Source organism: Nelumbo lutea, chromosome 5 (genome assembly GCF_056320005.1).
Source record: "Nelumbo lutea isolate HS-2025 chromosome 5, American lotus-T2T, whole genome shotgun sequence".
Classification (NCBI taxonomy): domain Eukaryota; kingdom Viridiplantae; phylum Streptophyta; class Magnoliopsida; order Proteales; family Nelumbonaceae; genus Nelumbo; species Nelumbo lutea.
The window spans coordinates 12282161-12297653 of NC_142688.1; the positions used below are offsets into that span (position 1 = coordinate 12282161).

Below are 15493 nucleotides of genomic sequence, written 5' to 3' on the forward strand. Positions count from 1 at the left end.
TCTTGGCAGTTTTCAGCTAGATCCTAACTCTCCAAACCCTCTACCAACTAGGCAAAAATATTCTTTGATCTATCAGGAACTTATCCCTCCATACACACTCCTAATCGAAGGGTGTATGGGAAAAGAGAAAAGAAAAAAAAAAAGAGGGAAAACCTGCTCTAATACCAAGAAGTAAATCTGACTTCTAAATCTGATAAGAAACTTGATTAAAGAAGTAAAAGGGTGAGAAAGGAAGAAGAAAACAGCAGAATAGAAGAAGGGGGTGGAGAAGAAGAAGAAAAGGAAGGAGAAGAGGGTCCAATAATCACCTCTCTCCCCTCACTAATCCTTTTATTAATCTTCACTAATGTGGTTAATTACAAATCAGACCTTAAGTGGGGCGTCCAACTAAGCATAAACTTAAAATAACTCAAAAGAAGTTAACAAGCCCATTAGCATACAAAATAAATAACCTACTACTGAAACACAAAATAGACACTAGGGCCCATTCGGCCCAGTCTCTCTACAGCACTCAAAGGACTTGGATGGAAGTAATAACAGAAGATGGAACATCAAGGGGCAAACCAAAAGGACTTGGATGGAAGTAAGAAGAAATGATTCAAGTGCCCATAATTTAACGATTGAATAATATGGCACTGAACAGAACAAAATGGCAAAACATGATTCATGTAGCCGACCCCATATAGTTGAAACAAGGCTTAGATGATGATGGTGATGATATGTCACACTCAAAGAAATATACCTGTGCGCCACCACCAGTATTAAGCCGACCAACCTCACCACCACTTGCAGTTATGCGTTCCCTCCTGTTAAACGTGTACTAAGTAAAACTCTAATAAAAGAGCAATATGTGGTGGGAAAATGTCAAAAAATATTAAGTACACTTACTCTTCTTCATTACATTCCAGCCTATGATCTGCAGACAAAGAATATATGACACCATCAGCAGATTCAAATATGCATCGAGAATCACCAACTGATGCTACAGTTATGGTCCATCCATCTATTATCACAAAAGTGACAGTTGTTCCAGATTTTTGAGCTGAAAAGATAATCAAATGATCAATTTACAACTACAAGATCATTTAATGCAATCAAAAGCTGACATTACTGAAATCAGATGCATATCAAAGAAGAAAAATAATGTACCAAAATATATTAGAGTACCCCCATTAGTACACTAGAACATAAAGAAAGATGCAGATATTCAGAGCTAAATATCTAGAAGCCTTGTATGGATAACATTCCTTTATATGCCTGTGAATGGATAATGTTGCCATCCATCATCTGAGAAGCGACCATATGGATTAGCCATGTGAACAATAATCAAATCCATAACTGTGTCAACTTAGTATTGTTTGGTTTTCTAAATAACAAGAGAAAAGGCAGGGCTTTTTTTTCCATGCAGCAGAGGGCTAACTGCATATAGACTACAAAAAAAACAAAGATACAAGTCCAGTTACAGATTAGATTTATGTTTTATTTCATAAAATACATTTTTAGAGCTTAAAGGTCTCTTGTACTGGAAATTTAAGAAACCTTTGTATCAAATTATCAATCTTAGAAATGATTTTAATTTTAGAGATTTGAGAATTCTATGTTTTCCTTTTGGTAGGGATGCAAACGGATTGAATCGAATTCGGATAGGGGTATATCCGAATTCGATCTGACGAGATGTATCCTATATTTGAATTCGATTCGAATCCAATCGGATATAGAATACAACCATTTGAATTCAATTCGAGAAAGTATCGGATATCCGATAACAAATCTGATTCAATTCGTTTAATTTGATTGAAGTTGAAAAAAAAAAACAAACATATAAGAGGAAAAAAAGAGATTAGGATTAAGGGTTAATGCTATCTTACATCTGTATTTAAGAAAAAGAAAAGTTTTTATGCATACCTTACTCTTGTAATCTCTGGTTCCACAGAATTGATGTTCTTTACGTTTGTGGTCAAAATCCATGTTTTTCTTTTCTTTTTTTTTTGTCTTATTGAGAATAGATACTTCCCTGATCATATACTTTTCTCCTTAGAGCAAACAGATAGTTCAAGAGATACAAAACATGACAACTGAAAAAATCAAGAAACCTAAATGCCAACTTGTTACAGTATGTACAAAAAGAAAACTGCAAAAAATCCTTAGAAAAATTAATACCCAACTTGCTAGAGCAAACAATCAAATGGGCGAACAGCAATTCAGCAAAACGTAAAGAACAGAGCGCTCACAGAGGTTCCATGGAAGCCGGATGATATCACCTCTTTCCTCTTCAACAAAAAATGGAAGAAAGCCGAAAGGTCAGCACTCTCAACCATTAAGCATCGATTGTTTTTTCTTCTGAAAAACGATTAGGGTTTTCTTCTAATCTTCTTTCTTTGATTTGGTTGATGAACAAAACAACTCTGGTTTTTGGATTTTCTTCATTCTAAAGGATGAAAGATAAAATGTCTCTCTTTGTTGGGAAGTTCTAAAGGTGTAACATGGCGATGAAAGATGAAATGATTCTCTTCTTTGGGAATTAGAAGAATCATCGAAAACCAAAAAAGTGAAGGACGGACAGTCCTATTCAATTTGTCAGATAAGGTAGGGACTAGGGAGTAGGTAGGGAAGCTTAGGGGATAGGGAGCTATTAGGTTTCTATTGTCTTATCACCAAACAAAAATAGGTTAAAAAAATCAACTTTATGTGTCTATCTCTGTAAAATGCATATATAATCGAATTGGATTTTTTTTTGGATCGAGTCAGGGGTATATCCAAATTCGATCCAGTAAGCAAACGGATCATATTTTCTGATCCGATTCGATCCAATGATTCGATAATATATAACCGAATCCGAAATTATCAGATCGAATTTGAATTCAAATAAGATCAAAATCCAATCCATTTGCACCCCTACCTTTTGGTAGGTAAAGACAAAATATATTATTTTTGCTGTAATAACAGTTTAGAATGATGCATATATCGTATTGAATGTTTTAGCAAGTATCTGTGTAAGGTCCTCTCTTATGTTATCCTCTTTAAATTCAACAATAGTCCTCTCATTATTATACTTAAGTAAATGATGTTACAATCAAAACAAAAATAAAAAAATCGGTACCCCGAAAAAACAAATTTTTCTTGAGTATGAACATATGTACAAAAGATTTATAACCTAATTGAGAAACAATGATCTTTCATGAGGCTCTTTGTGGCTCTTGGAAGATAAGTGTGTTTGTCTTCCTCCTGTAAATTTTCAACTGATGATTTAAAGAAAGTGTTATTGATCCAAAAAAAAAAAAAAATTTGAGAAACAATGATCAAAGGTGGACAAAACTCTGAGCCACTTTTAGGGGTATCCAATGAAAAGAGTTCAGCCAAACCTTCAAATAGAATAAAGAATATACAAATAAATGAGCCACTTTTTCCACTTGACAGTAAGATAAGCATGTGGCTTTTATTATCTTCCTTCTTCAGATCAGATGATCAAAGCTAAGACCATTAACCCTGACGAAATTGAAACTTTGAACCATGATCCTAATGGTAGTTATGTAATTCGCTTTTAGTCACTACAACTTAGAAACTAGTTCTTTTGTACCGATTTGTTAGCCAATTCATCAAAAATCAGAGAAGAGCCCTCACGTTAAAGAACCAAATGTTGGTCCCGGAGGGGGGGGGGGCGGCTTGTGAGGGTGGATTGGATACAGACCTAACCTTTGGCACTTTTTGCACAAAGTGGCAACTCTCAGACTTAAACCCTGCTGTCTCACGGTTTTCAGCCTGAGATGTCACATCATACCAAGTAATGGCCCCTAAATAGACATCAAATAATAGCAACCCATTATACACTACAAATGATAGTAAGAATCAAGCTTAAATAAACATCAATTGGAACATCTAATTATTACCATGCAACATCGGCATCTTTACCAACTTTAACTCTTACATCTTGGCTCCTTCACTCTGAGATTATTTAAGGTCATCTATATCATAAATTGTGAGGTCATATTAATTTTTACCATGATTATAGAAAATCGTACATGAAGGAGATAGAACCAGGTTCTGGATTGATAGATGACATGGGCAGCTCCCACTGATGGAGGTTTTGCCTTTACTCTTCCTATTAGCACAGAACATGGAGGCCATGATCAATGAGTAATTACTCAGTGGCAAATGGCTCAGTTGCATGGAGTCCCATTTTCAGGAGGAACTTAAATCATTGGGAGTTGAACCAAGTGATGGACCAGCTATAACCAATTCAGGGCATCATCCCACAGGTAGGGCTCTCAGACTCAAGGGTCCGGGTGTGGAGAAAAAATGTTTTTTTCCTGCAAAATCTTCTATAGGAATCTGAGACAGGAGGATGACAGTGAGTTTCCTGATAGAAGGATTTGGCTGTCAGGGTCTCCACAAAAGTAAAGCTTTTGGTGTGGAATGTTGCTATAAAGTTTTTGACCAGTGATAAACTGTTGAGAAGGGGAATGATGCTGGACCAGGAGGGCTGTGTATTTTTCTTTGAAGGTATAGAAATTGCAAAGCACATTTTTTTACATTGTCAGTTTGCAGCTAGAATCTGGTGGACTGTAATTGAGATCTTCAAGTGGGTGGAATGCTTCCCACACAACATATTCAATCTTTCTTTGAGGCTAGCAGATAGAAGGTATCAACAGCAGGGGGGAAAACGATGTCAAACATAATCCAATGGCAGTTTTGTGGTGCACATAGGATGAGAGGAATGACAGGACATTTGAGAACTCAAGCTCTTCAGTCTCTGATGTATTGACACTGTTTTTGTTAATATCTTGCTAAAAATAGTTGTAGTCTCCTGTATAGGCTGGTGAATCAAGTTATAATCCTCGTACATCTTTTTCGCATAATATTTTTTATCAGCACATAATTTTATTTAACTAATTAGTTATGTGTGGAAAGCAGTACAAATTGATGACCAGGGTGTTACCCCAAAAAACATATGCTAGGATACAAAGAAGCCCAAAACAAATGCTGCCTTGTTGTCCCTTGTTTAGCAAGGGAGTCAACTAACCCATTTGCACTCCTTACCCACTTGAATTCAGCATTTAACTCTCTTCCAATCCTTTTTGCATAATAATTTAATACTTTACCTTTTCAAAAAAATAAAGAATATCAGATTGTGGGTATCGTAATGAGCCCCCACTCTCTTATATAGTTGCTTGAAATATGTGAAACATTTAAAAAGGTCCCTAATAAGGTGGCAGTAACAAAAGACCTATAATAAACTAAAATAGGCACATGACCAAATCACCCAATTACAATAAGTCCATAAAATAAATAAGCATAAGAAAGAAATAAATCTAGTAATTCCACTTCTATTCCTGCTTTCAACAGGTTGTTTCCATTGCACACCCTGGAGAAATAGGGAAGTTTCGCTATGTTTTGGAGAAAATTGCAAACCATGGTTAAGACATTGTCAATAACCTCAGTCTACATGGGGAGGGGGGAGTGAACTTCAAAAGAAACATATGTGGTGACCATATCCACTTCCAATGGAAGGAATCAGGTTTAAATCCCACAATAGAATTATAAAAAGACAAATGTGACACAGCCACTCAGGTCAGCTATCAAAGCCCTCACAACTTCACTCCCCAAATTAAGGTGATTTTGTTGCAAAAGAAGTGCTATGAGGCTACCCACTTTGTATCCGGTAAGCATTTGACAGAATCTAGGACATGAGAGCACTCATTTGCCCAGGCTTCATAACATTCCAGCACTAAAGCTCCCTTAGACGTGGCCATCCTATACAGCTATACATGAGTAGAAAAACCATCTTTAAGGGTGTTTGTACCACTCCATGCATCCCCCTTTCTCAACTAAGTTTTTGCACTGCAGTAACCTCATCACTCACAGCTTTGAACCAGCCTCACACTCTAAGATGAGCAAGATGCATTTTAGTAATGAAACTTCTCCAACACCAATACCAGTATACCACTTAAAGAATTGTCATTTACACCCACAGTGGATGTCATTCCTCAAAGTGGTGGCTGTAACTTCACTGACAATGTGGTTAGCAGCACATTGTCCAAAAAAAATCATCAAATTAAAAAGAAAGAGATCAAAAAAATGCACAATCTTCTTATCAGAAGTTATGTATGGATATTTGGTGACTGCCAAGTCATGACAATAGAGTACATATAATAATACACTGGTACCTTTTTGTTGAAAATCCTTATCCGTCTTCACAAACCCTGCAACCAAAGCCCTTGGCAATGCTCCTAACCATTCATCTCGGCTTAGATCTGAAGGAATAGCAGCCAAAACATTATTTAACAGATTCTCCTTAGTGTATATAGCAGCTGCAGACCCATTATGACCATCAAATAGCTGCAAATAATGTAGTGATTCAATCAATCTACAGAAACATAGAAAGGTTAACAGTATAATTGCAACAGGCAGCTATGGTTAATAACATTTTTCATCATGCTGCTAGCAGCAAGAAAATAAATGTATTATCATGCTCATGCAATAGCTTGAGCGTGTCAAAGCTCAAGTAATGTCAAAGCTCAAGTAATGTCAAAGCTCAAGTAAGTACACTTTCAAGCTGGAGTGTGCATTAGTACACTGTACTCTTCTTGCTTGTTGCCCTTACATTTTCTTCACAGGAGTGTGCAAGATAGAAGAGCATAGTTTTCTATGAAACAACACTAGTAGGAATAATTGCTGAAACATATCTAGCAAGAAACTATGAAGTGCCCACATAGGAAGCAACTTAGCCATTAGACCAATAGCTGGAACTTGGATGCACAGCTTCAGAAAGGAATGATTTTTAATTGGAAATTGTAACTTTCATTAAGGAAATTATGGAAATACAACTGTCAACCACCCAGAACTAGGTGTTGACATAAACAAATTACAACACAGCCCAGAACAAATTCTCCCTAGGAGCCCCTTCTTTTACCAAAGTGTCAGCTAAACTATTCACTGATCTCCTGATTCATCTAAAAGAAACCCCGATCTCCCTTGCTAAATAATTGATTTCCCTTACAAATTGACTAAGTGCCCAGATCCCCTAACAGTTATTTTGCATCCAGTCAATGACCATCACTTTGTCTCTTAATGAGTCCCCCACTCCTAAAGGTCCTGAATAAAAAGCTATCAGTCTGCCTTCACCATCTATGAAAGCTCCCCACCAACAAAGGAATTTTGTTTTCTGTATGTGGTTCAAGCAAAATGGAGCAAAATGACACCAGAAATGTGGTTGAAACAACAAGAATCATGGGCCCCAAGATAATATTAGATGATCGAGCAAATACAGGAGTCGTCGATTAAAAAAATTGAGAATTAGATATGTTCACATTGAAATAGTAAGAAATGATTTGTTACAAGGACATGGTCAGGAGTGGTAAGAAATGATTTAAGCACTACTAATTTAACAGTGGATATGGCTTTAAATAGAATGGATTGGTGAAAAAGGATTCATGTAGCTGACCCCATATAGTTGGGACAAGGCATGGATGATGATGATGATGATGATGATGATGAGATATGTTCAATATCTCCTAGGGATTGACCAAGACTTTCTAGTTACCCAACAAAAGCTGCTCCCCCACATAACAGCATCCATAATTGTCCAGTGATTGTTAAACCCTTCCACTCTAATTCAATGTATAATCTGCAACTCCTGCACTTTAAATAATGCACATTGTGTAGAATGTGTTCAACAATGGCTAAAAAATTAAGAATACACCATAATTAGGTAGTCTGGGTACTCTATGTTTAATTCTTGCACCATTTGGTGAAAACTCTTCAACAACCACGTACTACTTTTTTTTATCTTAGTGGTATTTCCTTTTTTTTACCATGAAAAAATATCTAATTCTTGCACCATGTCATTCCATATCCAGTCAACCCCTCCCAAGATCCCAGCTTGCCGTGATCAACATTGGATCCATCACCACTGTTTCATGGCATCACTGAACCCCAGAGTTTCTAACCCCGACTATTGTTCTTTCAAGCCGCAAACATCTCTCTTGTTGAACCTTCCAAACCATTAAAGATGACTGTGTATGTTTGTTACTTCATCTTTCTCTTGCGTTTTGTTCCCTTTTGGGTTGGAGGGTGTAATAGACAGCAGTAATAATAAAAGGAAAATAATCATGTCATCAAAAGAATTTCAGAAATCAAAGAATGATCTACAAGCATGAAGAAAAGTCACCATAAAGACTATAAACGTACTCCAAAGACTGAGAATGTCGTAACCCCATCTCCTGGTACTCTTTCGCATTCTGTCTTTAATAATGTAAAGTCCTCCCCCTTTTTGCTCTGGTTGGCCTGACCGTGCACGATTTCTGGTTTCTCGATCTTCTCATTAGACAATTCACGCTTGAGCAAAACTGCTAGCGGCACCATTTGACGTTCATTCTTCGCGGACATTGTTCTCACCCTAAATCAGATAAAGTTCCCTCCTCGTAGAAGTTGTTTTGCTCTAGTCCTCCATGCCTCGAAATTCAATCAAACTATAGACCCAACAGAGGCCTGGAACAACGAAGTAAGCAACAGAACTTTACACGACCAGAACCTCTCATATCGTCAACATTCTTGTAAACTTTCTTTCTTTTCTTTTTTATTTTTCTTTTTCTTCCCTCTTTATTCAATCTTCACATTCAAAAATTAATAAAAGTAATTTGACCGACCGAGTCAAAAAAAGATAAGGAATTGAAGCAGAAAATACAGAAATTAACCCAGATTATCAATGTACCTGTAACGATAACAAAAAACTAGAACAGTATAATGTATATAAACTAAAAATGGGAACACGACTTGAAAACAAAATAATCCGACGATCAAACAAGAATACAAGATCCAAACAATAGACCAAACACAATCTGTAGAACGGAAAAGAAAATGCAAAGCAGATTCTGATCAATTAAGTCAATGCGAATAATATCAAATCCGTGGAAACAAGATTCGTTGTCGGAGAATTCCCGAAACCGATAAAATAACGAGCTCAATAATAACAGGAAAAAATCAGCGAAAATGAAAATTGGAAAAATATTAAATTCCTCACTGGACTAGAGATTCGTCGTGATGGTTGTTAGCCGCGAAGGAGAGGTGAAGTGATGAACCGAATTTGTTGCAGAAATCGATAGACGCGGATCCCGGTGTCCTGCAAAAATTCCATTGGAGATAGAGAGAGAAAGGTGAGGAGGGGTGCATTAGGAGCTGTTCGTCTCGTCCTCCCCTTTCTCTTCATGTGCTGACATGTCAACAACGCCCCGTTTGAAGCCGAAGAAGGGCCAGATTCTAGCGTACGCCTCGGGCCCGCTCTTTCTATTTAAATACAAGGCGACATTAGCTAACTTGCGCTCGATGGGCTCATCAGAGAGGCTAAGATCTGGACTGATCTGGAGTCTGGACACAACTCTGACCGTGAAGGTCTAGTTTGTGCAATCGTCCGGTATCCTTGTGTTATCCTTGTGTTACTTTACTTCAATAAGAAACTCGTCGTGATTTCATGTTTTCAATTCTACGTTCCGCGATCTGCAAATTGTGCAATCTGAATACAGTCATACTTTGCCGCTACGTCAATTCAATCCTAACCATTCAATTATCTGACTTATTTTATTTCGTTAACAGTTTTATACTTTTATTTGCTATCTTAGCGTGAAGCATTTATTTAATTTTTCTAATTTCCCGCCATTATTGTCTTGCATTTTTTTCCAGACGGATGGATTTCATATTGGCACCGGTTAAGAGCTCGAACAAGGGAGGCTCACGATAGCAGTGTGCCCTACACTGTGTAATCCTCCCTCCGTTCCGTTTTCTTGAATATATTGATTTCTATTTGATGGAGAAGAAATGGGCCACGTCAACCCTTTTTCCTCAAGGAACGGAGAAGAGTGAAAATGTTATTAGTTATTAAATAATTATTAGGGTAAAATACAAAAACCTTTTTTGAAGTTTTTGAGAATCATAAAAACCTCCTTTATAATTTTATTTTAGCAAAAAACTCCTTAAATTTTTAAAGAATTAGTCAAAAACTTCCCTTTTGTCAATGATCAAGATGGAAAACATTAAATCGATTAATCATTTTTAAATACCTGTTTTACCCCTGTAAGCATGTTATCCCCTTTTTCCTCTCCCAACGTCAATTGGCCATACCTTCGAAATTCCATTTGTAGTCCTCTACTTTCAACATCCAAGGTTAATATCTAAACTCGACATCCAGATTTCTACAGCCTTCCATCCCTTTACAGAGGAAAATGCTGAGAACTCGAACACTGGGGCGAAGGAGTATGTGCATGTGTGTATACAATAGAGAAATGGGCGAAAAATCTTAACAGTGCAAGGTTTGAGGAAGTAATTCAGTTACTTCAAAATACTCGAGGATCTAAAGAAGGAATTTTGATGCAATGGTACTAGTGTCCAGGACCCAAAGCTAGGCCAAGTTATTCAACTTCAAGGTGATCAGTAGAATAATGTGTCAACATTCCTCGTTTAGGCTGGATTTGTGAAGAAGGAACCTATCAAAATTCATGGTTTTTGAGCAACAACAGACCATTTCCTACATTATCATACTGTATACATGTCAACAGAGAACTCCACTGTTCGAAGAGGAGGGATGCAACATTGATTTCACCAATCCAAGCCCATTATTTATCTCTTTCTTTTCCTCTCTTCCCTCATCACTGCCCCTACATAGCATTGAACCACCCCCACACAGCCCGAATCTCCACCGTGAATACAACACCATCGTTAGAACCACGGCGGTTGCCATTCCCAACCAAGCGTTGTCTAAAGAACACAGGTTGCCAAGTTTGCGCTCAAATCGATGGTGATGACCGTTGGTCAGACAGTGGAGTTTAGGGGAAAATAGGTAAACGGGAGAGAAAATAAAATAATATGTAAGTAACGATATTATTTCAGTAAAAATAAATACAAAATAATTTATAAAAGGGAAAAATAGGTATTTGAAAAAAACGATTCTTTTGTTTAGTATTTTCAGTCTTGGACATTGATGAAAGAGAGGTTTTTATTAATTTCTATTAAAAATCTAAGAGAAATTTTTGCTAAAGTAAAACAGGGAGATTTTTATGATTATTAGAAACTTTAAGGGTGATTTTTATATTTGACCCTAATTATAAATGTGAGGCCGGCATCAGAACTTCCCATCATGACCAACAGAATAGAATAAGTTGATTGCTGGATCCCATCGATGACTTCAATCCGTCGGTTATCCAGAGTATCTCATGTAATGTAATTATGTAGGGCCGCTTTGAAGGAAGAAATAGAAGATAAAATCTGCCGGTTAAAAAAAGAATGATATAATAATGACAACAATTATATGCTGTTATTCTAGTGGGGTGGGGTTTTGCGTGTAAGTGGGCCCCATTCAATCATGCGCCTCCCCCTCTCTTCGCTGTCTGCCTTTAAGTTCCAACCTATTGATTTGACTTATACTTGGACCACGCGGACAAATAATCCGAAATTCTCGGCGCAATTTATTTATATCCTTCGTATTAAAAGCTTCAGTTGTGACCCCATGGGAGACACCTTTTACGAGGAAGATCTTCTTAGAACCATTGGATCATTATTTGTAGTGGGACCCATATACATTCATTCTCTTCCAGCGGTTCAGATCCCCTTCTGCTCTTTTACTTCCATTAATATCTGACCCTGCACGTAGATCCGCTGGAAAACACATGTACAATAAATAAACCCTTTAAATTTTAAAATAAATAAAATAAAAACCGTTTGACTTGCGTATTGAAACCTCATCCAAATCGACGCGTTTAATCGGTGGGCCGTGGGCCAACAGATTAAAATTGGACCTAGGTTGACCCATGTGAACGTCGTGTCCTTGTCACTGATTCAACAGATGGCAGGACCTTTTGGTGTACAGCAATTTTTCCATAAATATTCATAATTGCACGTTGTGAGTATGGATAAGTTAGATAAGACTCAATTTGGAAGGAATACAAATATAAATATATATTGTAAAATATATGATAAATATATATAAAATAATATAAAATATAAGATTTTGCGATCTACTTATTTGTAAGGTTATTTTAGAAAGAGTTAAACATATATAAATGCAAATACATATAAGATACAAGATTTTATACTTTACATATTTATATTTATATTGAGTCTAAAGACTTCTTCAATTTATGTCATACTACAGTGTGAAAATTAAAATTTTCATACAATAATAGGGAAAAACCTCAACCACATCATTTTAAAATCATTGTAGATCCAGACGGTTGGACAATTGGGCCAGGAAACCAGTTGGTGTATCAATTTTATTTTAGTCTAAAATAGTTGTGATATCAAAAACTGTTGAATCGTTTAGCAGTTCAATGACCCGGGTGGTCTGACCGCTGAAACGTTAGATTTAAACAACAATTCATGGTTTAATATATTATTTGAAATTAAAAAAATGAAATAATAAAAAATAGATGGAAAGAGATCGATCTTACATAGAATACATATAAGGATTTGAGAGATCTAGAAATCTCTAGAGAGAGAGATCTCAAATTCAGAGATATACGAGAGAGATCCATAAGAGTTCTCAGGTCTATTATAATCGTCGCCATAACCATTGCGGTTGCAGGTCGTTTTCACCTCTTCCTTCTCCTTTTGTCATGCATCATTGTCGTCTACCATCACCGGCATCTTCTTCTTCTCTCTTTCTTTCTCTCAACTTTCTTTCTTTCTCTCAACTTTCTTTCTTTCCCTTTTTCACTCTTATATATACATATTCCATCTTACCTTGTTATTCCAATCCAAAGGTAAGATGAGATATACATGTGTTTTAATTGTTGAAATGTTTGAACCATTTGATTAGAAAGATCAAACCACTAGCTCAGGCACCGATGGCAAAAAATAGTTCCAACACATTCCAATGTGATCTATGTGCTCATTACATGCATGGGTCTTAGTCTTATCCTAGTGGTGGGTCCTATACACGATAATGATGTGCAGACGTTGATCGTTTTGAAACATGTTGGAAGGGACTTTTCTTGGCAAGAGATCTCACTCAGTGTAAGTGGAGAGGATGTCAATATAAAGGGGAGGGGATGTGTGACTCATAGTTCCTTTCATATGATATTTAGCACGTGTTTGGTTCTCCGAGAGTCTTTAGATAGGGTGTTTATTGCTTTAAATGTTTATTTGAAAAATTATAATTTACATGTTTTTTTCTTTTGTTGTTTGGTTGGGCATTACTTTAAATGTGTTATACTTTCTACTTCAAATTAAAACCCCATAAAGTATGCTAAATAAGTATTTCATTTCAGTAAGCATTGGTGTATTGGGGGAAATAATAATTTGGCATTTCCCCAAATGCTCATGTACATAAATGTAAGCGCTTATGTTTTTTAGTGTTTATTTGATAAACTTTGAAATCAAACAATGGTTTCATGCACAATAAATGACAATACCAATGTGGCATCGTTTTTTCAATAAACGTCCATGGAACCAAACATAGCCTTAATGAACATTGTTTTCATACACGCATTTACCCTTCATTTTTATCCATTTTTAAGTTTTAACCCCACTAGACTGACCAACCTGTTCTTAATTTCTAGTTTTCTACACACAAAGTTAACATAAGGATAGGAGGTCTCTTTGGTCTCTCATCATTCATCAAATAAATATGTAAATATTTAAAGAAATGTGGTTAACTATTAGGGAAATTCTATATTAGTACTCTGTATTATGGGCTTAGTGTCACTTTAGTCCCTAAACTTTAAAATGTATCAATACACCAATACCTAAACTTTCAAAACGTGCCAATTTAGTACCCATTTGTTAAATGGCACCTAAAAGAACACAAATTCCATTTTGGTGTCATCTAATTTTCTTTATTAACTAGTTCTTCACCTTGGTTCTAAGAAGATGATATAAAAAAAAAAGGAAATATTACCAAAACACTATTTGGAAAACGTTGTCTGATATCAAATATAGACATAGTAACAAGTAAATCTTTGATTGACGGAAGAACACCATAAGAACATAAACTTATCGTGTACTGTTGGGGATTAGAGAGCAACACCACCAACAACATGGTGCTCCTCTACATTAAAAATTGCCAGCATCGTGAACATCCCCAAACACACTACATACGGAATCAGCCTTACCCATGAAAATAATCCCACATAGATTCGAGTTTCGACATCTCTGATCTCTTTCTTGTAGGTCATAACTACTAGACTTGTTCATGGGCTGGGCTTTTACTCTTCATGAATAGAAATTTGTTAGGCCCGACCAACAGGCCAACAACTTGGGCCCGAGCCCGGCCCTAATAAAAAGCCCAAAGCCCGAGCCCGAGCCAGAAGCCCAACCTAATAAAAAGATTGGGATTTTTCCTTATTCAAATTGACGTTATCTATTTTAATTCATATGGTTTTTTTCCTTATTCAAATGAGCAACAGGCCTACAAGATGTTTTTCCCCTTTCTTTTACATTTTAAAGCATATTTTTACATTCTTAAATCAAAAAATCTATTCAAATGGACATAATCCATTTTAATTTCATTCTTTTTTTATTACAATCAAGTGAATCAACAACCTTTTTTAAGGTTGTTTAATATATTCCATGTTGTTTGGTTGTTTCTATACAACCAAGGCAAACCTGAAATAAAACATATGATAATCCATTTTAATTCATACAAAGAATCCATTTTAATTCCATGTTTTTCTTACAATCAAGTGAATTAACAACCTTCTTTAAGATTGTTTAATATATTCCCTATTGTTTGGTTGTTTCTATACAACCAAGGCAAACCTGAAATAAAACATATGATAATCCATTTTAATTCATACAAATAATCCATTTTAATTCCATGTTTTTCTTACAATCAAGTGAATCAACAACCTTTTTTAAGATTGTTTAATATATTCCCTGTTGTTTGGTTGTTTCTATACAATCAAGGCAAACATGAAATAAAACATATGAAACAAGGAAAACTTGAAAATAAAACACATGAGACCAAATCATATATGTTTATATTCCTACAATATCATGACACACTAAAACTAAATTTATATAACTTCAAGTTCATGTTCCTCCAAAATCATTAAAAAAATCTAAATAAGACAAACAAAATCCATAAAACATGTTATCCATCCATTCTTGAATTCACCAACAAGATAGAATATTCCAACTCTTTAATTCCAAGCCATTCTAAAAAATAAAATAAAATACCACTTCATTGCCCATATCAGACAAAACATGTTTTAGCCATCTCCATTTATTCTTGAATTCACCAACAAGATTGAACATTCCAACTTCCAAATTCCAAGCCATCCTACAAATGAAAATAAGAGATAAATTCATTACTCATGTCACATATGTAATTTGTTATCATGTCAAATGACAAATAAATAATGGAAATATATGTTATTATAATACCTAAAACATATCATTAAGTTCAGCATTTTCATTATCATTAGGTTGTTTTTATCATTCTCTAACAAATTTCTAATAGCATTCAGATTTAGGACAAACAATAGCATTCGACTATGTAAACAGTAAA

The 15493-nt window shown here is 35.7% G+C and overlaps 1 protein-coding gene and 1 pseudogene across 4 annotated transcripts in view; one reads left to right on the plus strand and one right to left on the minus strand.

Moving 5' to 3' along the window:
* Positions 1-9510, minus strand: part of LOC148850382 (putative protein phosphatase 2C 12) — a 35294-nt gene extending 25784 nt beyond the window's left edge. The window contains exons 1-5 of one of the 4 annotated variants that reach the window (XM_088945442.1): positions 9020-9510; positions 8188-8487; positions 6165-6336; positions 889-1042; positions 743-806 (exon numbers count right to left, since the gene is read on the minus strand). In XM_088945442.1, coding sequence (XP_088801568.1) covers positions 743-806; positions 889-1042; positions 6165-6336; positions 8188-8385 — 588 coding nt within the window. In that variant the 5' untranslated portion in view covers positions 8386-8487; positions 9020-9510. The remainder of the gene's footprint in view (positions 1-742; positions 807-888; positions 1043-6164; positions 6337-8187; positions 8488-9019) is intronic. The other 3 variants (XM_088945444.1, XM_088945445.1, XM_088945443.1) reach the window with 3 other exon arrangements.
* On the plus strand, positions 9322-10498 carry LOC148850383 (protein translation factor SUI1 homolog 1 pseudogene; annotated as a pseudogene).
* The last annotated feature ends 4995 nt before the right edge of the window (positions 10499-15493 follow it).